At 46.9% G+C, this 27,658-nt stretch overlaps 1 protein-coding gene across 1 annotated transcript in view; it reads right to left on the reverse strand.

Moving 5' to 3' along the window:
* Positions 1–27,658, reverse strand: part of LOC130132862 (cadherin-22) — a 147,043-nt gene that overhangs the window by 47,375 nt on the left and 72,010 nt on the right. Inside the window, exon 7 of the mRNA XM_056301884.1 lies at positions 9,808–9,929. Coding sequence (XP_056157859.1) covers positions 9,808–9,929 — 122 coding nt within the window. The remainder of the gene's footprint in view (positions 1–9,807; positions 9,930–27,658) is intronic.

Here is a 27,658-nt window from a genome sequence, read left to right on the forward strand (position 1 = left end):
ATACAACTCCAGCACATTGTCCGCACATATTAGTCCAAAAACTGTTGTTGAGCACCCCTAAACATAAAATAAATCTGACTAGGAAAAGGCCAGATGATGTTAACTAGGGCCTACTCTAAGTAACATACAAGTAAAATAAATCTGACTAGGAAAAGGCCAGATGGTGTTAACGAATTTACCGTAAGTAACATAGGCATAGTAAATTATCCATGACCCACGGGGCTTAAAAAAATAAAATCAAGAGTCCTACTCACTGTAGTAGTATAAGAAGTTGTGCTAATAGTGGTTTGCGAGAAAAACCAAAGCGTCCACGTGTTCAGACTCGAGAGCGCTCCTTTTTTTGGTGACTATGTTTCCCGCATCAGAAAAGACACGCTCAGAGCGCACGGATGTCCCTGGCACGGCGAGGTATCTCTGAGCCATCTTCCCGAGGTGTGGATATATTCTCTCTTCGATTTTCCCATTAACAGCCCAAAACCCAAAGAATTTCCATACGTAACTTCTCAGATGTTGTGGAGTATGAATGACTCTCGCAGGAGATGTGCTAGTGCTAGTGCTAGCGCTTGGGTCACAGCCAACGTTCTTCTCGGATTCCGCCATTTCCTGTGTTCTATGAGCCCGCCCGCTCGGCGTGGGAACTGACAAGAGCTTTTTAATTTCCGGTTTTACTACGGATGTAGGCTATGCTTATTTTCATAAAATACGTTTCACGAAACCATCATTTATTTCCATTTAAACGTGTGTGCATTAATAATAATAATATTAATAAGGGGGAAAAATATATTAAAAAAATATATTACAAAAAATCGAATTTCATATTTTCATATTCAAATTCGAATATTATTACCATAATTCGAATGTACATTCGAATTTCAAATGCTATCTGACAGGCCTAGACTACATATCCAGAAGTATGTGGCCTTCTGAGCATCACGCCTGTGTGTGATGTTCAACATCTCACTCCAAAACCAAGGGCATTAATATGGAGCCCCCCTCCTCCCCCTTTGCTGTTATAACAGCCTCCACTCTTCTGGGAAGGTTTTCCACCAGATTTTGGAACATGGCTGTGGGGATTCGCTCCCATTCAGCCACAAGAGCATCAGTGAGGTTGGCCACTGACGTTGGGGAGAAGGCCTGGCCCACAGTCGGCCTTCCAATTCATCCCAAAAGTGTTGGTTGGGGTCGAGGTCGGGGCTCTGTGCAGGCCAGTCAAGTTCTTCCACACCAAACTCTGCAAACCATGTCTTTATGGACCTCGCTTTGTGCACAAAGGCTTTGTCATGATGAGACAGGAAAGGGCCTTCCCCTGAACTGCTGCATAACTTTTTCGAGAAGGTCATTGTCGCATTAACACTAGAATGACCAATGGTCATTGTGGCCATAATGGATTTCAAAGTATAATAACTTTGCGGGGGGAAAAAAAAAAGATACAGACCTGCCGCTCCCTGAATTCTCCTAAAATTGCATATATTTGCATGAAAATGAGTTTTAGATCAATCACACACACAAAAATAAATAAATAAATATGATAAGATCTACCTAAAACGACCAAGAACGGTCAACATGACCGTCTCATAATTTGCGCGTCATCGTGTGCGTCATGTCAGTATTTATGACGCGTGTTGGTGGCATCATTACCTTCCTGAGGTTCGTTGCTCTGTCCCAGAAACACACTAGCGTCCTCCAGTGCAGAGAAACAGTCTAAACTTGATTTATTGATTCTTGCCAACATGTCTGGTTACAGACGCCGTTACAGACGCACCACGACTACCACCGAGGTGCTGCAGTACTTACAGTCATTGGACAGCGGCCATTTTAAATTGTTTGCAAAATAGTGTTAAAGTTGTTAAAATGTTAATCTTGGTGTCAGTTAGTTTTATAGCAGACATACTAAGATATGTAACGCATTAATATCTCAATTGGGTATTTATCTTGACAGAACATAGAGTTTAAAAACCGGCCGTTATTTTGACCGCCCATGGTCGTTTTGGGTAGGAGTGAAATCCCGGTCGTTCTAGTGTTACGATTTCCCTTCACTGGAATTAAGGGGCCGAGCGCAAAGCATGAAAAACAGCCCCTGACAATTATTCCTCTTCCTATCTTTAGAGACCTGCAATCAATATTTTTGTCTCCCCCCCCCCCGTCTAAAACGACATCTCGTATACAGCACATATTCAAATATCCCACTCAAATATAACCTGTGTACCCTGCTCCATTAGCGACAGCTTGATTGAATGCTTAAGACATAAAGTGGCACGGTGGCTCAGCACTCTTGCCTCACAGGAAGAAGGTCCTGGGTTCGAACCCCAGGCCGTCCCAGGTCCTTTCTGTGTGGAGTTTGCACGTTCTTCCTGTGTCTGCATTGGTTTCCTCCGGGTGCTCCGGTTTCCTCCCACTGTCAGTGTGGACACTGTGGAACAAGTACAAGTACCTGGGGGTGTATATGGACAATAAACTGGGCCGGGCTAAGAACACCGAGGCCCTCTAGAAGAAGGGACAGAGCCATCTCTACTTTTTGAGGAGGCTGAGGTCCTTCAACATCTGCCAGACAATGCTCAGGATGTGGTATGAGTCTGTGGTGGCCAGTGCTCTCCTGTTCACTGTTGTGTGTTGGGGCAGCAGGTTGAGGGTAGCGGACGTAAACAGTCTCAATAAACTGATCCACAAGGCCGGTGACGTTGTGGGGGTGGAACTGGATTCTCCGGCGGCGGTTTCTGAGAGGAGGACGCTGTTGGAAGTTATGTGCCATCATGGACAATGCCTCCCACCCACTCCATGACGTGCCGGTCGGGCACAGGAGCACTTTTAGTAATAGACTCATTCTGGCGAAATGCACCGCGGAGCGCCACAGCAGGTCATTCCTGCCCGTGGCCATCAACCTTTGCAACTCCTCCCTCAGAGGGTCAGACTCTCGGGGTTAATGGTCATTGGACTGGCACGTCGACTTGTTTTAGCCTGTCGGGTTTTGTCTGTGCTGTTTGTTTTGTGCTGCGGCAGTGCAGTATAGATAGGGTGTTATACTATGTTCCTATATTTTGCTCCCATTCTATTTCTTTTATTTCAGTTTGTTTCTATTTTGTTGTTATCTTGTACCTTGTTAGTTTTCTCTTTACTAGAGTGGGAGTGTCTGTAATAGAACCCAATTTCCTCTCGGGGACGAATAAAGCATACTGATCCTGAGTCGGTCCCCGGGCGCTGCAGCTGCCCCCTGTTACTAGCCAGTGTATGTGTAGAGGACGGGGGAAACGCAGAGGACTAATGTCGTTCAATGTATGTACAGTGACAATAAAGTGTCGTCTTCTTAAAATAAATCACTATTAGCGATAATCAACTACTGCTATCAGCCATGAGATAACACCCATCTCCACCGGGCATTTTGTGGCTGATTTGCATGGGCAAAGCAAAGGGCCATTATCTTGTGTGACGCGTTGTCTCTCGAGCCGAACTTTACAGATGAGACATGCTAGAAATACGACAAAACACTGACAGCCCGCTACATCACTCCCATTCATGCAAGCGACTAAACTGAATATTAATTTACCACATCCACAAAGCAAGACGGTGCGAGTAGAGAGCGTCTGACTTATATGCCAGGTGAGAGAGTAATAGAAGTAAGCATGTCCGTGTCCAAGCAGCCTCCGCATTGTCTTGAGAGTCCAGATTTATGAACTGCATTCTGTGGTGCTGCAACAAAACCGAAGCTTACAGTGCAGGCAAACTACTGACTGCTGCTTAAACGTGGCAGCCTTGTTTCGTGGAAATTAAAAAAACACGTAAAGAAAGTCAGGAGAGATAGCAGACATGAAGTAGGTCACATAGCTTCACACTGTCTTCACTTTCACCTTCGTAACACGGTGATAAAATAGCCAGCGCTTAAATCCATTAATGCTCCAATCTTTGTGCTCGGCTGTCAAACTCCCAAATCTGGGGGGCGTCCGGGTAGCGTAGTGGTCTGTTCCGTTGCCTACCAACACAGGGATCGCCGGTTCGAATCCTCGTGTTACCTCTGGCTTGGTCGGATGTCCCTACAGACATAATTGGCCGTGTCAGCAGGTGGGAAGCCGGACTTGGGTATGTGTCCTGGTCGCTGCACTAGCGCCTCCTCTGGTCAGTCCTACAAGTCCTCCAACCCCTACGACCACATAAGTCGTATACCCTCTAATACGACCCACAGGAGCGTTTCCTAAATTAGCGCCCCCTACCGGCGGCAGGAGATATGCCGCAGATACTCCTCGCCTTTGTGCATTGTGGGTTTTTATCTACTTGTTGACGTCCTTTTTACAACGCCTCACAGACAGGCTAATAAAGGTAGTCAGTGTGTTTCTGTGTTGTTTCGCCGTCTAGTATAGTAACTAAGATTACTACTGGCAGCACGACCGCTAGAAGCCGCTTAACTATAGATCATAATAAGCTGCTTGCACAAACGACCTATGGGGTCGTTTTTTGGCGGAGGACAGTCTCCCTGGCGAAACTCCTCACTGTCAGGTGAAAAGAAGCAGCTGGTGACTCCACATCTATGGGAGGGGGCATGCGATAGTCTGCAGCCCTCCCCAGATGGGCAGAGAGGGTGCAGCAGCGACCGGGACGGCTCAGAGAGTGGGGTGATTGGCCAGGTACAATGGGGGAGAAAAAAAAGGGGGAAACCCCCCCCCCATAAAAAATTCCCCAACTCTCACTTGATAAATAACCAAGTTCTCTACTCTGAGCTATATCTTCACACATCTAGATAAAGACATATAGCTCTTCATTAGGTGAGCTCTGCTGCAATAAGGACATCTGTTAATGACTCTAAATGAAAACTCCTGATCTGAAATGAGACGATAACGTGAAAACAGTGAGAGTGTATTTTAATGCCAGGCTGCTAATTCTATTGATTATTAATTCTATTTCATGGAGAGTTTTAGTGAGCGTGGCCATTCTGTGATTCATATTTTGGGTTTAATGTTATTTCCCTCCCCCCCTTCTCCCCAGTTGTACCTGGCCAATTACCCTGCTCTCTGCTCCACCCCCCTCTGCTGATCCGGGGGGGCTGCAGACTACCACATGCCTCCCCCGATACGTGTGGAGTCGCCGGCCGCTTCTTTTCACCCGACAGTGAGGAGTTTCACCAGGGGGACTTAGTACGTGGGAGGATCACGCTATTCCCCCCAGCCTCCCCAAACAGGCGTCCCAACCGACCAGAGGAGGCGCTAGTGCAGCAACCAGGACACACACCCACAACCGGCTTCCCACCCGAAGACACAGCCAATTGTGTATGTGGGGACGTCCGACCAAGGAGGTAACACGGGGATTCGAACCGGTGATCCCCTTGTTGGTAGGCAACGGAATAGACCGCTATGCTACCCGGACGCCCCTTAATGTTATTTCTTGTACAAAAAAAACGCCATTCAGCACCCGGTATCACTGTTCGTTCTGCTCGTCATTACGTCATCAAATGACATCAATTCTCCACCGGGAAAAAGTTCATTTCACCATCTGCCTGAGCAGGCGTACAGCCTGGATGACAGTTTAACAAGACGTTTGTCTTATTCTTCCTCCTTCAGGGTTGGACTCAGAACAAAGGATCTTATCCATGTGATGAAACAGAATAAATAACAACCCAAAACAACAACAACAACAACAACAACAAACAAAATAAGACAATCGCATCTCCGAGACATCAAGGCGAATACAGCAAATCCTTCAGTCTATGACAGTGTATTTGCACCTCGTGTACCCCCCCCCCAGTGGTTTTAGATGAAGAGGATGAGAGAACACAGCAAGTTCTTTCAACACCAGAAAAACAAGACGAAGACAACACTTTTCCCAGAATACCCCTATGCTCCCCCCCACCTGTGGCTGAGAATGAGCGTTAGAATGCCCCCTACCGAAGGTTAGTCTCAGCAGCCGACCCCACTCGAAGAATTATTACGAATACGCCAAAAAAAAAAAACCAGAAAAAAGAGAGAGAGGGAAGTTAAGGAACAGCCGACATGATAAAGAGGGGTGTTCTGGGGCATCTGGGTAGCGTAGCGGTCTATTCTGTTGCCTACCAACGCGGGGATCAGCGTCCCCCTTCGGGAAGCGCATCCCACGCTTCAGCATATCAGCTGGGCGCACGAGCTTCCGATGGCCTCGCGGCCTCACCGTCCCACTTCTGACACCAGTCTAGCGAATTCAGGGGGGCAGCCGAGAACCGCCGCAGCCGGGACGCGAACCCGGGTCTCTCACACCACGGGCGACTGCGTTAACCAGTCAACTAAAGGGTCCAATCCTTTATAAATTTCTGATAGATAGATAGATACATCGATAGATATACAGACAGACAGACAGACCGATAGATATATAGATAGATAGATAGATAGATAGATAGATAGATAGATAGATAGATAGATAGATAGATAGATAGATAGATAGATAGATAGATAGATAGATAGATAGATAGATAGATAGATAGATAGATCGATAGATTGATAGATATATAGACAGACAGACAGACAGACAGACAGACAGACAGACAGACAGACAGACAGATAGATAGATAGATAGATAGATAGATAGATAGATAGATAGATAGATAGATAGATAGATAGATAGATAGATAGATAGATAGATAGATAGATAGATAGATAGATAGATAGATAGACAGACAGACAGACAGACAGACAGACAGACAGACAGACAGACAGACAGACAGGCCGATAGATAGATAGATAGATCGATGAGGTCAATACAGTCTGTATATGAAAGAGACACTATGGCAAAAGAATTATTTTTTGATTTTGAGATATTTTATTAATCCCCATGGGGAAACCCCTCTCTGCATTCACCCCATCCTAGCTGTGTAGCTAGGAGCAGCGGCCGGGGACCACCTCCAGTTGGTCTCGCCGTGCCTCGGTCAGGGGCACAGACAGCAGTAGTAACCATAAGATGCATGTCTTTTTTTGATGGTGGGGGAAACCGGAGCACCCGGAGAAACCCCCCACCGCAGACACGGGGGAGAACATGCTAACGCCACACAGAGGACGACCTGGGATGATCCCCAAGGTTGGACAAACCCAGGGTTTGAACCCGGGACGTTCTTGCTGCGAGGCGATAGCGCTAACCACTGCACCACCATGCTGCCATGTATTATATATATGTAAGAGGTAGTACACTATGGCACGCAAGCTAGATTCTTTTTACAGTTATACATGCAGACAGATGGAGAGAAAGCTAGCTAGCTAGATAGATAGACAGACAGACAGACAGACAGACAGACAGACAGACAGACAGACAGACAGACAGACAGACAGACAGACAAATAGATAGAGGAGACGGACAGATAGATAGACAGATAGAGAGAAAGCTAGCTAGCTAGATAGACAGACAGACAGACAGACAGACAGACAGACAGACAGACAGACAGACAGATAGATCGATAGACAGACAGACAGAAAGACAGACAGACAGACAGACAGACAGACAGACAGACAGACAGACAGACAGACAGAGAGATAGATAGAGGAGACGGACAGACAGATGGATTTCAAAACTGATACAACTTTTCATGTTTTCCTTCATTCACCTTCACATTTCAGATCACTCCCCCTTGCACCATAATTGCAGTGTGAAATATTTTAACTGCCTGTCTCTCTAATGACAGCATTAAAGGACCTTTTCTTAAACATCGCTGGGAGCCAGCGGCGCTCTCTTTTCTCTCTCTCGCCTTTTTCTTTTTTGGCTGGAGAACTAATAGTCTCTGTATGATTAGCGGTTGAAGGTTAATGTGGGCTCTCTCAGAAGGAAGGGGGAACGACGTGGGAGTGCCCGAGATCAGACCAGACACTGTTGCTGCCGAGGTGCAGGCGGACCGTGTGTTGCGGAGGCGCAGAGGGCCCGTGGGCAGTTTAAGAGTCTGTGGATAAAAGGGGGAGGGGGGGGAGGCCTGAGCCTCATTACACATGCAAATGTAGCTTCCAGCATGGAGGCCCCACTTGAAAGCCTCGCTTTTTTAATTATTCCTTTGCTCTGCACATGGTAATTGGATCCAACTGAGACCGGGGCCTGTTGACTATGTAAGGAGTAAAACGCCGTAATGACTCCGTCCATTTTTGATGGTGATCAGTGGGAGGAACTGGCCTTGGACTGGATTGGATGCGGCCACAGAATTAAATGATGACTTGATTATTATTATTATTATTTTTTGGACGGGCTGATGATTGCAAGTGGTTACTGCTTTGAGTAGCGTACAAGAACAGAGCGCTTAAAAGTCATCCTGAGGCGGGGCGTCCGGGTGGCGCTCTGGTCTAGTCCGTTGCCTACCAACACGGAGATCGCCGGTTCGAATCTGTGTCCGGCTCGGTCGGACGTCCCTACAGACACAATCGGCTGTGTCTGCGGGTGGGAAGCCAGATGTGGGTGTGTGTCTTGGTCGCTGCACTAGCGCCTCCTTTGGTCGGTCGGGGGCGCCTGTTCAGGGGAGAGGGCGGAATAGTGTGATCCTCCGTCACCGTCTGGTGAAAAGAAGCGGCTGGCGACTCCACATGTATGGGAGGAAGCATGTGGTCGTCTGCAGCCCTCCCCGGATGGGCAGAGGGGGTGGAGCAGAGACCGGGACGGCTCAGAAGAGTGGGGTGATTGGCCGGGTAGAATGGGGGAGAAAAAGGGGGCAAAAAACAAAAAAGTCATGCTGAGGTTTTTATTTTTCTCCATAGCTGTTGTCCTGCAGCATCACCAGTTCTCCGCTACACAAGTTCACGACCTTGTGGCTGATCCGTTTACAGCATCTGTTGGTACTTATTAGTGTGTCGCTGTGTGTGCGCTCTCGTACAAAAGATATTAAATTCTCAACCATCACCGGCGGGATTAAATGTGCGTCTAACCGTTGCCGTGACAGATGAAAAGCTCTGACTGATGTCTTGCACTGCAGGACCCTTGTGAAACAGCGTTCGGCAACATTAGTCGGCACACTCCCACCTACTCTGCCCCTTCCTATAAATTCATCGCCACGCCGATTTAGGTGAAAACCCAAACAGTGACACCAGCGATGGACTCGTCACTCTCACTTTAAACATCCCGAAACCGGCTAAATCTCCCACTTTCAAGAAGGAGGGGGGGGGAAATGGCTTTCTGGCACCAAAACTGTTTGGGGAAATTACGTGCGTGGCTTAACTAGCAGAGCGTCGGAACTGATCTGGGGACAGTGTGACACATCCTGTGTCGCCCAAATGAGATTCCTTCTTTCAGCTTTCTCCCTGTTTTTCAGGGGTCGCCACAGCAGATTTTACAGTTTCCATCAGGACCCTGTGAGGGCACAGTACCAATGCTGACCGTGGTTCGATCCGGTATGGGCTTGTCAATCTGCATATTGATTTGGCAAAATCTTACGCCGGATGCCCTTCCTGACACAACCACTAACCCTGTGGACGGGGGCACAGGTAAGGCGCTGGATGCCATCCCAGTATTCATGGACTTGCCTGTCGCTATTGTGTGTCGCCCAAATGAAAACGCTCCAAACCCAACACTGCTGCAGGTAGGGAGCGAGAGTCCCGAGAGGAGGAGGAGGAGGAAGGTGATTGGCCGGGCATCGGCGAGGAAACTGATGACACGGGCAGAACATGCAAACTCCACACAGAGGACGACCACCAAGGTTGGACTACCCCAGGACTCGAACCCAGAACCTTCTTGCTGTGAGGCGACCACGCCTTCCACAGCGCCACTGTGCCGCCTGGTGACACTGCTGTGGCACTTTAAAAATCTCTGGATGTTCTGACTGTAAACTTGACATCAGTACATGACATGAGCTGTCAGATTTTGCAATTATGGTTGGCGGCATGCAAGTCTTACCTGGCCGGGCTTGGCGTCCTCACATATGGAGGCTTCATACGGTGTGGCCAGTTCAGGAGGGTTGTCGTTGACATCCAGGATACGTATACTCACTGCGGTGTGGGACACCATCGCGGCATTATCTATGGAAGAGAAAAGTGACGAGACTTAGCCACAAAGTCCAAAATTATGACTTTAAACAGAAAAAAAGAAAAAAAGAAAGAGGGACACAATTTCAACTTCCGGATAGCAGTTAGCCCGAGAAAAAGACTTAAAATGGATTTCCAATGTGGTACATGAACATTTCACAAGATTATGACAAGGCGGATTTGTTCCCATGAAAGCTTATGCTTAAGAGTGGTGGTCTGATAAATCCTTCAGTGAGAACACAGTAAAACCGACTCCCACGGTAACTTCTTATGAACCCGGCTTCTAACTCGCTCACCAACTGACATTTAGTCACATGTTCAGCTGTACCGTCTGTGTAGATTTGGGGGGTGCGACCCCTCCAAAAAGGTTTGTGACTATCAAAAATCTATTTACTGTTGTAAGACGATACAAATTTAACATCGTTCCAAATTAACATTATAGTATTCATTGGTGAGAAAATTGACAAAACATGTTTTCTGCACCCCGCCACTATTCTCTATTAGTCTCCCCCTCATTTTCTATCACTTGGTATTGTCCATGTAACGGTTTCATTCGAGGTAGGACTTCACATAAACTCCATCGACAGAGATGTAACATGTTTTCTGCACCCCACCACTATTGTCTATTAGTCTCCCCCTCGTTTTCTATCACTTGGTATTGTCCATGTGGTTTCAATCGAGGTAGGATTTCACAGAAACTCCATCGACAGAGATGTAACATGTTTTCTGCACCCCACCACTATTCTCTATTAGTCTCCCCCTCGTTTTCTATCACTTGGTATTGTCCATGTGGTTTCATTCGAGGTAGGATTTCACAGAAACTCCATCGACAGAGATGTAACATGTTTTCTGCACCCCGCCACTATTGTCTATTAGTCTCCCCCTCGTTTTCTATCACTTGGTATTGTCCATGTAACGGTTTCCTTTAAGGTAAGATTTCACAGAAACTCCATCGACAGAGATGTAACATGTTTTCTGCACCCCACCACTATTCTCTATTAGTCTCCCCCTCATTTTCTATCACTTGGTATTGTCCACGTGGTTTCATTTAAGGTAAGATTTCACAGAAACACCATCGACAGATATAACATGTTTTCTGCACCCCGCCACTATTCTCGATTGGTCGCCCCCTCGTTTTCTATCACTTGGTATTGTCCATGTGGTTTCATTCGAGGTAGGACTTCACAGAAACTCCATCGACAGAGATGTAACATGTTTTCTGCACCCCGCCACTATTCTCTATTGGTCGCCCCCTCGTTTTCTATCACGTGGTATTGTCCACGTGGTTTCATTTAAGGTAAGATTTCACAGAAACACCATCGACAGATATAACATGTTTTCTGCACCACACTACTATTCTCTATTGGTCTCCCCCTCATTTTCTATCACTTGGTATTGTCCATGTGGTTTCATTCGAGGTAGGATTTCACAGAAACTCCATCGACAGAGATGTAACATGTTTTCTGCACCCCGCCACTATTGTCTATTAGTCTCCCCCTCGTTTTCTATCACTTGGTATTGTCCATGTAACGGTTTCCTTTAAGGTAAGATTTCACAGAAACTCCATCGACAGAGATGTAACATGTTTTCTGCACCCCACCACTATTGTCTATTAGTCTCCCCCTCGTTTTCGATCACTTGGTATTGTCCATGTGGTTTCATTCGAGGTAGGATTTCACAGAAACTCCATCGACAGAGATGTAACATGTTTTCTGCACCCCACCACTATTCTCTATTAGTCTCCCCCTCGTTTTCTATCACTTGGTATTGTCCATGTGGTTTCATTCGAGGTAGGATTTCACAGAAACTCCATCGACAGAGATGTAACATGTTTTCTGCACCCCACCACTATTCTCTATTTGTCTCCCCCTCGTTTTCTAGCACTTGGTATTGTCTATGTAACGGTTTCATTAAAGGTAAGATTTCACAGAAACACCATCGACAGATGTAACATGTTTTCTGCACCCCGCCACTATTGTCTATTAGTCTCCCCCTCGTTTTCTATCACTTGGTATTGTCCATGTAACGGTTTCCTTTAAGGTAAGATTTCACAGAAACTCCATCGACAGAGATGTAACATGTTTTCTGCACCCCACCACTATTGTCTATTAGTCTCCCCCTCGTTTTCGATCACTTGGTATTGTCCATGTGGTTTCATTCGAGGTAGGATTTCACAGAAACTCCATCGACAGAGATGTAACATGTTTTCTGCACCCCACCACTATTCTCTATTAGTCTCCCCCTCGTTTTCTATCACTTGGTATTGTCCATGTGGTTTCATTCGAGGTAGGATTTCACAGAAACTCCATCGACAGAGATGTAACATGTTTTCTGCACCCCACCACTATTCTCTATTTGTCTCCCCCTCGTTTTCTAGCACTTGGTATTGTCTATGTAACGGTTTCATTAAAGGTAAGATTTCACAGAAACACCATCGACAGATGTAACATGTTTTCTGCACCACACTACTATTCTCTATTGGTCTCCCCCTCATTTTCTATCACTTGGTATTGTCCATGTAACGGTTTCATTTAAGGTAAGATTTCACAGAAACACCATCGACAGATATAACATGTTTTCTGCACCCTGCCACTATTCTCTATTGGTCTCCCCCTCGTTTTCTATCACTTGGTATTGTCCATGTGGTTTCATTCGAGGTAGGACTTCACAGAAACTCCATCAACAGAGATATAACATGTTTTCTGCACTCCACCATTATTGCCTATTAGTCTCCCCCTCGTTTTCTATCACTTGGTATTGTCCATGTGGTTTCATTCGAGGTAGGACTTCACAGAAACTCCATCAACAGAGATATAACATGTTTTCTGCACTCCACCACTATTGTCTAATAGTCTCCCCCTCGTTTTCTATCACTTGGTATTGTCTATGTGGTTTTATTCGAGGTAGGATTTCACAGAAACTCCATCAACAGAGATGTAACATGTTTTCTGCACTCCACCACTATTGTCTATTAGTCTCCCCCTCGTTTTCTATCACTTGGTATTGTCCATGTGGTTTCATTCGAGGTAGACTTCACAGAAACTCCATAAACAGAGATGTAACATGTTTTCTGCACTCCACCACTATTGTCTATTAGTCTCCCCCTCGTTTTCTATCACTTGGTATTGTCTATGTGGTTTTATTCGAGGTAGGATTTCACAGAAACTCCATCAACAGAGATGTAACATGTTTTCTGCACTCCACCACTATTGTCTATTAGTCTCCCCCTCGTTTTCTATCACTTGGTATTGTCTATGTGGTTTTATTCGAGGTAGGATTTCACAGAAACTCCATCAACAGAGATGTAACATGTTTTCTGCACCCCGCCATTATTCTCTATTAGTCCCCCCCTCATTTTCTATCACTTGGTATTGTCCATGTGGTTTCATTCGAGGTAGGACTTCACAGAAACTCCATCAACAGAGATGTAACATGTTTTCTGCACCCCGCCACTATTCTCTATTTGTCTCCCCCTCGTTTTCTATCACTTGGTATTGTCCATGTGGTTTCATTTAAGGTAAGATTTCACAGAAACACCATCGACAGATATAACATGTTTTCTGCACCACACCACTATTCTCTATTTGTCTCCCCCTCATTTTCTATCACTTGGTATTGTCCATGTGATTTCATTCGAGGTAGGATTTCACAGAAACTTCATCGACAGAGATGTAACATGTTTTCTGCACTCCACCACTATTGTCTTAGTCTCCCCCTCGTTTTTTATCACTTGGTATTATCCATGTGGTTTCATTAGAGGTAGGATTTTAAAGAAACAGCTTGTTTTTCTGGGTTGTCGGTTAGCTTAAAACATGATTCAGACCAGCTAGCTTTAGCTCTGTTGAGCCGCTGCAAAGGCCTCTATTTTATTATGTCAATGATAAGCATCCAGTCAGAATATGATGTAAATAATATGTAATGTTAGATACTCAATTGAAAATGTGCAGTCAATACTAGACCTACTTCCAATTACAAACACAATGACCCTGTATCGTTCTGTTCACAACAAAGTCCCATGATGGATGTGTGTGTGTCTGTGTGTCTGTGTTTGTCTTTGTGTGTGTACAACAAGTGGAGAATGCATTTCAAAATCTCTCAAAATGTACAACACACACAACTGTGCTATGCAAGAGATGTGCTTCGTGTCTATGACATTGTGTGTCTTTGCTAACATATAAAGTGTCAGGAATCAGGAACACTTTGGTTGCTCCTATTTCTTGGGCGGCACGGTGGCACAGTGATTAGCGCAGTCACCTCACAGCAAGAAGGTCCTGGATTCGAGCCCCGGGGTAGTCTAACCTTGTGGGTCATCCCAGGTCATCCTCTGTATGGAGTTTGCATGTTCTCCCCGTGTCTGTGTGGGTTTCCTTCGGGTGCTCCAGTTTCCTCCCACAGTCCAAAGACATGTAGGTCAGGTGAATCGGCCGTACTAAATTGTCCCTAGGTGTGAATGCATGCGTGTGTAGGCCCTGTGATGGCCTGGCGGCCTGTCCAGGGTGTCTCCCTGCCTGCCACCCAATGACTTCTGGGATAGGCTCCAGTATCCCCGCAACCCTGAGAACAGGGTAAGTGGTTTGGATAATGGACGGATGGCCTGGCGGCCTGTCCAGGGTGTCTCCCCACCTGCCGCCCAATGACTGCTGGGATAGGCTCCAGTATCCACGCGACCTTGAGCAGGACAATCGGTTTGGATAATGGACAGATGGACTGCCATAAAAGAATAGCCTGGCACGGAAAACACTGAGCCACATGAACCTCACACGAGCCAGTACAACATGTCCTGACACTACCCAAACCACTACCCCAACTACCAAAAGTACTACCACTTGGTCATCAAAAAACAGATCACTGTCATAACACGTGAAATAACGCCTTGTTTCACCATTTAGATGGATGTCATTTTCAGCGATGAAGCAGTCGGTCTGTGTGTCGCCGCTAAGTGCCTGAGGGTGTTCGACTAATGCCTCCTCAAATTACCCCCATTACCTGAATAACACTTCCTGGCACTCGTGAGAGACAGGAAAATGACACCAAAGAGCACATTTCCATTCCCGGGTCCTCAGTCTCCAATAATGAGGACAACAGCGTGGGTGTTCAATAGCTGAAGAGCAACAGGCATGTCTCAGTTTGATGATAACGACAAATAAATGCATTTTGTAATATTGCAAATGTCGGCGCCGTAATTTACTTTCTCGTGTCTTTCTGTTTCGGCTAGATAAAACAGGTTGAATAATATGGCAAAGTTAGCTAACACACCCATTCAAGACAATCCTTTTAATGGGCCGGCGCGCCAACGTGGGAGGTGGGACGGTTACATAATTAGCACAATCAAAACCCAATTCACATCAGCTCCCCTTCATCCTGAATTTTAATCATATGATTAGATTCAATGGAGCATCCGTTTAACTACCGAGAAAACACACAATAGAACAGGAGAGGACTACGGCGAGAGAAAAGGGGGGAGAGACAGTGAGAAGAGAATGAATAGGAGAGAGAGAGGAAGCTGGTCGTCCTATGTAAATGTAAATGACTACGTAGGAGTGTATGAACACAGGCAGAATTACAGAACGTAACGTGAAATCTGATTTCAGACACAAACATATAAGTATGCAGAATCTGGAGATTTTGCGGACATTGTTACAGTATTTGTGAACAGAATTTGTTGTCATGGCATATTAAGTGCGCACGAGTGTGCCGACACAGTGTGCATGTCAGTAATCACACGTGGGTTTACTGTATGGGATAGAGGGGGGAAAATATTGAAGTGATTGCCACAACTGGAGACAAACAAGTCAGAAATCCAAGAAACATTCATCTTTAGCTGCTTCTCCGGGGTCGGGTCGTGGTGGCAGCAAGATAAGTAGGGCACTCCAGACCCTCTCCCCAGCAACACCCTGCAGCCCCTCCTGGGGGATCCCAAGCCATTCCCAGGCCAGATTGGACATGTAGTCCCCTCCAGCGAGTTCTAGGTCTACCCCGGGGTGTCCTCCCAGTTGGTCGTGCCCGGAAAACCTCCAAAGGAAGACATCCAGGAGGCATACTTATCAGATGCCCGAACCACCTCAACTGGCTCCTTTCGATGCGAAGGAGCAGCGGCTCTACTCCGAGCTCCCTCCGGATGTCCGAGCTCCTCACCCTATCTCTAAGGCTGAGCCCAGACACCCTACGGAGGAAACTCATTTCAGCCGCTTGTATCCACCATCTCACCCTTTCGGTCACTACCCAAAGCTCATGACCATAGGTGAGGGTCGGAACGAAGACTGACTGGTAAATTGAGAGCTTTGCCTTCCGGCTCAGCTCCCTCTTCACCACAACGGTCCGGTACAACGTCTGCAGTACTGCTGATGCTGCACCAATCCGCCTGTCAATCTCCCGCTCCATCCTACCCTCACTACCCTACCCGAGATACCTGAACTCCTTCACTTGAGGCAACAACTCATCCCCAACCTGGAGGGGGCAAGCCACCATTTTCTGGTAGAGAACCATTTTGCTTGTGTTTTTGTTATTGTTGTTCACTACACAAAATGTCTTAAAGGAACACTGTGTCCGAAAAAACACACAAAAATAAAAACCAAGAAAATCAAAAATGTGAGAAAATAAAACAGTATTTGGGAAGAAATACAACGGATTTTAGGACCTTGCATATAGGTCGATTTTTCAAGTCTCTGAAAATGACTCATGAGAGCGTTTCTGGCTGACGCTCGGGTGCCCCTAGTGGTCAAAGATGGAAGTGATCATTGTTCCAGAGATATTTTTTCTCACAAAGCTGTGATAAGATGAAGATAGTACTCAGTCTCCACGTTCAATACGATGAGAGCACTCAGTAACCAGGACCTAACCTTGACCCTAACCTGAACCACAACCTAACCCTACATCTTATCCACTACCTGAATTAAACCGTTGTAATTGTACTTGCTGTTGCTGCTAGTCTACACCCGCCATGACAGCTTATGAGAAGAAAAGACTTCCCCCTTCCAAGCCTGGCAAATGAGGATTGTGGGTAATGTTTTAAGACATAGTATGTTGCTTATCTAAAAGTACACAGATCATGAATACAACGCGTCCTCTCATCAGCCACCATCACCCACGCTGCTGAAGTTACTTCTGCATGTTGAGACAAAGAGCCCATAATGACATGCACCACTGACATTTACCTGAAACATACTGGCTGCTGTGTTCCACGTCTACACCCCAGCTGCTTTCTGGTACCACTGCACTTATAGACAGACACACACACACACACACACACACACGGACTGACTGACTGACTGACTGACTGACACAGACAGACAGACCGGCAGACTGACTGACTGACTGACTGACACACACACACACACACACAAAGACAGACACACACACGCAGACTGACTGACTGACACACAGACAGACAGACAGACTGACTGACCGACCGACCGGCCGACTGACTGACAGACACACACAGACAGACAGACAGACAGACAGGCAGGCAGGCAGGCAGACAGACAGGCAGACAGACAGACACCCAGGCAGGCAGACTGACTGACCGACCGGCCGACTGACTGACAGACACACAGACACAGACAGGTAGACAGACACACAGACAGGCACACAGACAGACAGACAGACAAGTGGAATAATAATCGACCTTTAAATTGCGGGTGGACTCCATAACACTTTACTTCTATCTGTGGACTCAGTCCTGCCCAACAGTGGCGCAGCAGCTAATGAGAATCCTGGTCTCCGCTAATGGCATAATCCTCACATCAATGCAGGCTTTTAATTGACTACTTTTTGCCTTAACGGCAAGAATACAAATGGACAGAGAGGCCGCCCCCCCCCCCAACCAGTGTGAGACGTCTCCGCTTCCTCCCGCTTCTAATTTAGTCCTCACATATTACGGCTGCGGGAACCCACCAAGCCAAAATGAAAACTGGCAATCATCAGATGTTATACATTTTACGTTTCAATTCCCCACACTCGGAAACAGATGAAAACAATATGGGAATATCACTTTGGTCGATTTGAGCAGCCGCCCACAATCAATCTCCCTCTGTCTCTGTCTCTGTCTGTCTCTCTCCCTCTGTCTCTCGCTCACAGTTCCGTGGAGAAAGAGAGTTATCCAGCGAGACAGTTCCATTCAGCTGGCATAAGTGGGGCTGCTCTAAATCTGTCCTCAGATACAGAAGAAGAAGAAGAGAGAGGGGGAAAAAAAGAAGGATTTCAGCAGATTATTGGTGTGCTCTGCATCTGTTCTGCGCTCACCAGCTGTTAGGAATCTTTCATAGCCTCGGTGCAGAGGCTCTCACAGGCAGTGATTTACACTGACACAATTCAGGGGGAACAGACAGAGCATGTGTGTGTGTGTGTGCGTGCGTGTGTGCGTGTGTGTGTCAGGAATGTCATGTCGCTTGTGACCAAACGGTTCAGCTTCTCCGCCGGAGGAAACGGTTTGTTTAAAATGTCACTTTAGTCATAAGGGAGACGAGGGTACGTCTGTACTCTAAGACTCCCGGCCCGCTTTGGGGTCTCTGCAAAGCCTGTAAGACATGTAGACACAGCATTAGGAGTGTATTACAGACAGTTTTCCCTTTGTCGTATAACTTCACGGTTACAAAGGCTACAGCCGGCGCCCTGCCGAGAATCGTTTCCTTCTTCAAAGGGAGACTGCAGTCAAAAACAACTCGGGCTCAGTAAGTAGAGCAACACACGATCACATGGACAGACCAGATCCTTCTGGTGGCACCGCCACGTGTCATACCTGGGTAGTATGTGACGTCACTGAGAGACGACTGGAGAGACATCACCCTACTAAAGAAGTCTTGGAAAGATTTAAGCTAAATATGGAATAGACCTGTGTCTCCGTGGACTATGATGTTTGCGGATGACATTGTGGTCTGTAGCGAGAGTAGGGTGCAGGTGGAGGAGAGCCTGGAGAGGTGGAGGTGTGCACTGGAGAGGAGAGGGATGAAAGTCAGTAGGAGAAAGACGGAATACCTATGTGTGAATGAGAGAGAGGACAGTGGAATGGTGAGGATGCAAGGAGTGGAGGTGACGAAGGTGTATGAGTTTAAATACTTGGGGTCAACTGTCCACATTAACGGGGAGTGCAGGAGACAGGTGAAGAAGAGAGTGCAGGCAGGGTGGAGTGGGTGGAGAAGAGTGTCAGGGGTGATTTGCAACAGAAGGGTACCAGCAAGAGTTAAAGGGAAGGTTTACAAGATGGTAGTGAGACCAGCTATGTTATATGGTTTGGAGACAGTGGCACTGATGAAAAGACCGGAGGTGGAGCTGGAGGTGGCAGAGTTAAAGATGATAAGCTTTTCATTGGGAGTGATGAAGAAGGACAGGATTAGGAACGAGTATATTAGAGGGACAGCTCAGGTTGGACGGTTTGGAGACAAAGCAAGAGAGACAAGATTGAGATGGTTTGGACATGTGTGGAGGAGAGATGCTGGGTATATTGGAAGAAGGATGCTGAATATGGAGCTGCCAGGGAAGAGGAGAAGAGGAAGGCCAAAGAGGAGGTTTATGGATGTGGTGAGGGAGGACATGCAGGTGGCTGGTGTGACAGATGAAGATGCAGAGGACAGGAAGAGATGGAAATGGATGATCTGCTGTGCTGTCCCCTAACGGGAGCAGTCAGAAGTAGTAGTAGTAGTAGTAGATGGAAAATGCTTGTGTTTTGTTGTAATTCAGATAGAGAAACTATATTTCATTTGTTTTGTTTTTTACTGACCCCATTCAAAGTTATTTTGGATTGACATGCAAGACCTTATAAATGGAAAAATGGTTAGTAATGTACAGATTAATGTATTTGATGTGATGTTATATTTTGTGCTCTATGGGACATTCAGCAGTATTGCCTGTATAATTCAGCTTCTGATTATTCTTGGTAAATTTCACATCCACAAATCAAAACGGTCTGACTACAAACCTGCTTTGATTGATTTGTTGTTGACTCAAACTGTATGGCACCATAATTGAAAATGTGGAAGAAAAAAAAAAGCTATTAAGACTTTCAACATTTTAAAGGAAGTACATTTTATTTGAACTCTAAAAGGACTTAAAACGAATGGACTTTGGTCTGTGTAAAGTTGCTATTTTTTTCTGTATGACAGTTGTATACCTGTTTGTTGTAAACAGAGGTTTTTGAGAACAAAAGGTATGCGGGAGTGTTAGAAGCATTACGGCTACAGCGTTTGGTTGCGTGCTCGTGCATTCATTCATTATCCAAACCGCTTATCCTGCTCTCAGGCTCACGGGATGCGGGAGCTTATCCCAGCAGTCATTGGGCGGCAGGCACGGAGACACACTGGACAGGCCACCAGACCATTACAGGGCCAACACACACATTCATACCTAGGGACGATTTAATATGGCCGAGTCACCTGACCTACATGTCTTTGGACTGTGGGAGGAAACCAGAGCACCCGGAAGAAACCCACACAGACACGGGGAGAACATGCAAATTCCACACAGAGGATGACCCGGGATGACCCCCAAGGTTGGACTCCCCCCAGGGCTCGAACCCAGAACCTTCTTGCTGTGAGGTGACCGCGCTAACCACTGCGCCACCGTGCCGCCCAATATAGTGTAATAATAATAATAATAATGATAATAATAATGACAATATATTGTTGTGCAATAAGACAAGGATGTCCAATTTCCCCATTGTTATTCCTTCTTGTCACACAATTTATGGCCGTAAATATATATTTAAAAAAAAGTCAGTTCCAAGGTATTATGACCTTAAATAGAGAATTTAAATTATCATTTGAATTTATATTATTATTAATCATTAATAATTTATATTATTATTAATTTAAATGTAAATTATTATTTGTTCCTCCAAATGAAATTAAATAAAATCTTATCTATTTTTTGTATATTCCAGTAGCCACTTCCAGTGATAAGGACACATAAACGGATCTGGATATTCCCTCAGCTTTAGACTACAAAACTCTAATGAAAGATCTTTCGCCAACCACGTTAAAGTTTTTCATTATTTTTTTCAACTACAGGGCTGAAGTTTTAAGTTGCTGCGAAGTTTTTCCTATTCTTATCGATGACAACACCCAGGTATGTAGTCATGCTCTTCGCAGGGACTCCATTCACTTCTGATAGGTCACATTCCATTTTCAAACCTGACCTGACACAGCAGAAAATTCCTCATCTAACTGCTTTGGTCCCCTCATGTCTATTAGATAGAAATATTGTCGTATCATCAGCCAGGAAAATAGTTTTCTCTGTAACTATGAGTTTACACAAAGCGATTCAAGTTTTAACAGACAACATTACATTACATTACAGTCATTTAGCCGACATGCATAAAGCGACAATAAGTGCATTTAACGTAGGAAATCAGGAGAACTACTAGTCATCAGAGGTCATAAGTGCATCTTCTCTCTAAACAAGCATCTAAGAGCAAAACCAGTGCTCAAGTAAAAGCGCAAGAAGGTATTTTAAGAAGTCCAGCTTCATTCCCCAGTCTGTGCCTTTCTAGGTGACATTGTAAAACAGCCAATAACACCGGCCACCTGCTTTGCCATTCAGCTGTCACCATAAAACACTGCCTCCTGTTGCTCCTCAATTAAACAATTTGTTAATAAAATAATGACCGTAACAAAAAACCGTGGTTTTCGACAGCATCCTGCACTCGAGAACAAGATGCGCACACTATAGTGAAATCCTCCCTTTTTGAGTACGGTTTTAATTAACATCCACATGCACTGGAGTGCCAGCTGCAGAGGCACACCATCGTCAAGCGAACCAGGCATGACGCACCTATTTTAGGAACACATAACGCTGAAAACAAACAATGAGGTCTCCAGACTGCTGTCCCCTCCGAAAGAAACGCCACTGTTGTTGAAAATAAGGACAAGTGTGTGGTTTGGGCAACGGCCAAAAAGGACACATCAGCATTCAGGGTCAGCCATGACACCTCATTCTGCCAGCAGAGCCCCTCGTCCAAGGGGTCCAATCAATCCCATCGCTCCCCCCCCTTACCTCCGTGAACATGACCGCCCTTCTGTTCTCATGTTCTTCACTTTTTAAAAAGAAATAAGCTTAACACCAGAATGACCGGGATTCCACTCCTACCTACAATGACCACGGAAAATGACCGCCCGTGGTTGTTCTAGTTTGCCGTCTGGACCTTTCGTGCTGTCATCCTTATATTGCAGGGGTCCCCAATTACTTTTCATAGCGGGCCACTTTTAAAACCACGGGCCACTCAACCTCCAGCAGCATGTTGTTTGTTAGTTTGTTTTGGTGTCGATATGTTGCAGGTGTTATAATTTAAACAGAGATTTTTCATCTATTTTTCGATATATTACTAGTCTTACTTTTACTAAGAAGTTAATTTTTTCTTTTTTTTTGGTAGGGAAATAAAAAAAACATTCTTCCTTCTGGCATTTCTCCAAAAATTCTCGCGGACCATAAATCAACCCGTCACGGGCCGGACGTGGCCCGCGGGCCGCCTATTGGGGACCCCTGTTATATTGTCTCATATAGCCCCGCACCACCCTGCGCTCTTACCCCGTCTGCAATTCACCCAAACTTGATTAAAGTGGGAAACTCATCTTCCTTTGCTGCACTGCAACAAGTCTGTGCCTGATCCATTCTCGTGTGTGTGTGTGTGTGTGTGTGTGTGTGTGTGTGTGTGTGTGTGTGTGTGCGTGCGGGTCGATACTCAAACAAAATAATAAACATCCTGCATTTGTTTGTCGGGCGGCGAGGAAGGAAACTTGTGTAGAAAACGTGTCTTTTTATTCCCCCTGCAACTGCGCGGCAGATAAAGACTGTGCAGCTGCTGCGGTATCTCTTCTGCCCTCCGGGCTTTGCTCTTTTTTGTCTTTTTTTCCCCCCCGCCTCACCTGTCTGGGTGAAAAAGCAGTTTTGCGGGGCGATATCATACTCCCTATCAGCTTTGGAGAAATTATATGTCACTCTCACCTGCCTGATATGTTTCTATGGTTACAGGAGTCTACGGAGAGCGGTTAAACGATGCTCCTGGTACACGGGTGGGGGGGGGTAGGGGTGGGGGTGGGGGTGTTTTGTAGTAGGGGGAGAAGGACTCCACAGGTGAAAAGTTGTTTATTGATAGGGGGCGACGACATCCGCAGGAAGCGGTGTTTACAGGGCTTCCTCTGACTGGAGGAATCCCACAACAGGCCGCTGTTGTGTGCCGTTGTATGTGCATGTGTGTGTGTGTGTGTGTGTGTGTAGATATGTATGTGCATCTGTGTGGGTCTGTGCACTGTGCAGGTGTGTGTGTGTGCATGTGTGTGGGTCTGTGCACTGTGTAGGTGTGTGTGAATGTGTGTGGGTCTGTGCACTGTGCAGGTGTGTGTGTGTGTGTGCATGTGTGTGGGTCTGTGCACTGTGTAGGTGTGTGTGCATGTGTGTGGGTCTGTGCACTGTGTAGGTGTGTATGCATGTGTGTGGGTCTGTGCACTGTGCAGGTGTATGTGTGTGCATGTGTGTGGGTCTGTGCACTGTGTAGGTGTGTGTGCATGTGTGTGGGTCTGTGCACTGTGCAGGTGTGTGTGTGTGCATGTGTGTGGGTCTGTGCGCTGCGCAGGTGTGTGTGTGCAAATATGTGTAGTCGTGTATTTGTGTGCACGGTTTGGGTATGTGTGTCGTCTACAGTCAGCACGGATTGTGAAAACACAGCTTGCCTGTACTTGAACTTGAACCGCCGCTTCCCATCGTCGTCCTTCGACAAGAAAGCAATTATCCACGCGTTCGATTCCTCTTTTCCTCGCAGCCATGTGGTCCTGAAGCTGGCAACAACTGTCCGACACGTGCACAGAGAGGATAAAACAGTTCACAGGTCGGAAAACGACTGCGGAGATAATTGGGGGTTGCGACATGGAGCTGTGTGGTTTTAACAACCTTCCAATCCTGCGGCTCTACAGCGTCAATTAGGCAGAAGCCCCGCCCACCAAGGACACAAAAACAAAGAGAAAAGAAAAGCAAATGATGGAGAAAATGAAGTCTCATCTTAAAATATTCTCATCTGCCTCACTACTTCCTGTCTCCTGCAGCTCTCTCTCTCTCTCTCTCTCTCTCTCTCTCTCTCTCTCTCTCTCTCTCTCTCTCTCTCTCTCTCTCTCTCTCTCTCTCTCTCTCTCTCTCTCTCTCTCTCTCTCTCTCTCTCTCTCTCTCTCTCTCTCTCTCTGAGCAAGCAGACGATAAGGAACATTCTGGATGGGGATTCTGACAGATTTGACCATTGACTCATTTTTTTGGGGGGGGGGTTTCCTCCCATGATGATATGAGAGCCTTTATCTGTCAAGTACAGGCCTCGGTTAGTGCCCGATGTTAGATTGGGGCGGGGGGTGGGGGGTGGGGCAGCTGCTTTAAATGGTCACTTAGCATTAAAATGTGCCTGCGACCTAATGCCAAGTACAACGAGGCAGAGTGCAAATGAATACGATCTGTTTTGAGAAAATGACAGCTCCAAAAATTACGATGGAAAACTTTAATTTACTCTCGGTGTCCCAAGTGTTGAGGGAGATGCTCGCTAGCCAGTATGCTGTATGCATTATTATTAGTATCATTATTATTATTATTCCTTTCACGTTTCCTGTTTCACATCCTGCAGAGCCGGGTCCAATCTACGGACCTTGATTGACAGTACTCGTCATAATATGTGGACTGTTCCGAGTAGGGCGATCTTCTGGACCGGACAGATGCTGATGTTGCCTGGGATACGGTTGGTGAACTTTTCCATTCCCTTCTTCATGAGTCCTAGAGCTCCGACGACCACTGGTGTTGTCCCGGTCTTCATTCCCCACATCCTGTTGGTTTCAGTCTCCAGGTCTTTGTCCTTGGTCAGCTTCTCTGTGACTTTCACTGAGCTGCTTGTTTTGGATGGTGTTGCCATGTCGATGAGCATGCTCCTCTTTTGCTTCCTGTCCTTGATAATGATGTCAGGCTTGTTGGCTTTTATCTCTCTCAGTGTGGATGGGCGTGTCCCACAGGATGGTGACGTCATTGTTCTCATTGATGTTGGTACCACTTCTCAGTCGTCTTGATCTTGCAGCTCCTGCAGATCTTCCAGTGCAGGTGTGCTGCTGCCTTGTTGTGCCTGTACATGTACTCGGTCTCTGCCAGTTGCCGGCAGCCTGAGACGATGTGGTCGATGGTTTCTTCCTACATTCCACAGATTCTGCATTTTGGGTCTGTTCCATCTTTGATGATGCCATGGTGATGGGATCTGGTTGCCAGGCTCTGGTCTTGTGCAGCGATTATCAGGCCCTCCGTCTCTGCTTTCAGCCCGGTGCTCCTCAGCCACTGGTGTGTCTTCTGTTGGTCCACGTCTGCCTCTTTCATTGTTTTTGGGTACTTCCCATGCATTGCTTTGTCCTCCCAGGTTTTTTGCAGTTGCCACTGGCCATGGTGTTTTGTCTTATTATTATTGCTATTATTATTATTATTATTATCATTATTCCCCAGTTGTATCCGGCCAATCACCCCACTCTTCCAAGCCGTCCCAATCACTGCTCCACCCCCTCTGCTGATCCGAAGAGGGCTGCAGACCACCACATGCCTCCTCCGATACATGTGGAGTCACCAGCCGCTTATTTTCGCCTGACAGTGAGGAGTTTCACCAGGGGGACGTAGCGCGTGGGAGGATCACGCTATCCAGAGGAGGCGCTAGTGCAGCGACCAGGACACATACCCACATCCGGCTTCCCACCCGCAGACATGGCCATTTGTGTCTGTAGGGACCCCCGACCAAGCCGGAGGCAACACGGGGATTCGATCCGGCGACCCCCCGTGCTGGTAGGTAACGGAATAGACCGCCACGCCACCCGGACGCCCCCTGTATGCTTTACTGGAGAAAATGATAGCTGGTTATGAACAGCGATGTGCGTATGTATGTGTGTGTAGATATGAAGAGACTGGGAATTCAGTGTTGCTGCAGTGAAAAGCCCCTCCACGTTTCCCCCCTGCTCCCGTCGTCTGCGGGCAGGTGGCTCTTGCTCAGCAGATGCAGAAAGCAATCTCTTCCTCTTTCAACACAATCCCACAATCACTTCATCTGCAGAAGACCGACATAACACAAGAGTGCCGACCACGCGGCCCTCCCTCCCGCTTGCTCAAGTGTCCCTCTAATAGTATTGTAATAACTCCCCAAGATATTGCCTTCTCGCCACTCCTCACCCATCACAAAGACACTCGGTGAAGACGAAATGATTCGGTCTTCGTTCTTACCCGTGTGTGTGTGTGCGTGTCAGCTGGAAGACACAAAGTGCAGTGATGCAATATTTTGCTTTTTCTCTTTGTTAGCGGACAAATGCGAGTCCATCAACCCGTAGGATGACCAAAATAGGGCCTGGCGCCCTTACCGTGTCAGCACAAAAATGATGCGCTAATGCACAATACAGCGTCGGCGACCTTGCCCCCGCCCTAATGGGACGCTGTTGTGTTACTGCAAGCAGGGTGCTGGGATGCGTTGGGTCCGTGCCTGGTGTTGTGATACATCCTGTTGTTGTGAAAATTAGCAGTAGGTCCACATTTCAACCCATCCATCCATCCACTATCCGAACCGCTTATCCTGCTCTCAGGGTGGCGGGGATGCTGGAGCCTATCCCAGCAGTCATTGGGCGGCAGGCGGGGAGACACCCTGGACAGGCCGCCAGGCCGTCACACAGGGCCGACATCAGACTCAGAATCAGAATACTTTATTCACCCCAAAGGGGGAACTGGGTAAAACTGGGTGTGTATTTGGTGTCAGAAGTGGGATGGTGAGACCGTGAGGCCATCGGAAGCGCGTGAGGGAGCTGATATGCTGAAGGGAGGGGGGTAGTGTAACGATCACGGATGAATGGACTCACTAGCCCTTGGCTAACAGGTTGGACCCTTTAGTCGACTGGTTAATGTAGTCGTGCGGGAGACCCGGGTTCGCATCTTGGCTGCAGCGGTTCCTGGCTGCCCCCTGAATTCGCTACATTGGTTGACACACACACACACATTCATACCTAGGGACGGTTTAGTACGGCCGAGTCACCTGACCTACATGTCTTCGGACTGTGGGAGGAAACCGGAGCCCCCGGAGGAAACCCACACAGACACGGGGAGAACATACAAACTCCACACAGAGGACGACCCGGGACGACCCACCAAGGTTGGACTACCCCGGGGCTCGAACCCAGGACCTTCTTGCTGTGAGGCGACCGCGCTAACCACTGCACCACCGTGCCGCCCCCATTTCAACCCATAATACTAAACATGCGACATCCTAATGCCCCGAGCAAGCACATAGCGAGCGTTCGAGGGTGATTAGCCCGTTTCCAGCAGAACTTCCACCATCCTTCTGTCATTCCTTTTCCACCCCCTTCCTTACTCCTGTTACTTTTACTTTCTAAAATGAAAAAAAAAATGGGGGACTCAGAAAGAGTTGAGAGCCAGTTATCAAAAGCAGTTTGAGGTCTGCAACTCGTGGACTCCTCTGGCGGGAGGCAAAAAAAGTTTTGGAAAGCTGACACACGTACTCACGCCATGGTTGGCAGCCATCGAGCTCAGCGCCGAGCTTGCCAATCACCCGAGCTCCTCTGACACTTCCAAGTGAGGTTGGTAGCTAGTTTTCATAAGACCTGAGCGCTCTCTCTCGCTCTCTCTCTCGCTCTCTCTCTCTCTCGCTCTCTCTTGGAGTGAAAATTAAGTTATTTGTTGGCTAATGTGCAACACTTTTCCTTCAAACTAATTCAAGACGGAGGAGCTACATGTGCCAG

The sequence above is a fragment of the Lampris incognitus genome, chromosome 2, assembly GCF_029633865.1.
Source record: "Lampris incognitus isolate fLamInc1 chromosome 2, fLamInc1.hap2, whole genome shotgun sequence".
Lineage (NCBI taxonomy): Eukaryota > Metazoa > Chordata > Actinopteri > Lampriformes > Lampridae > Lampris > Lampris incognitus.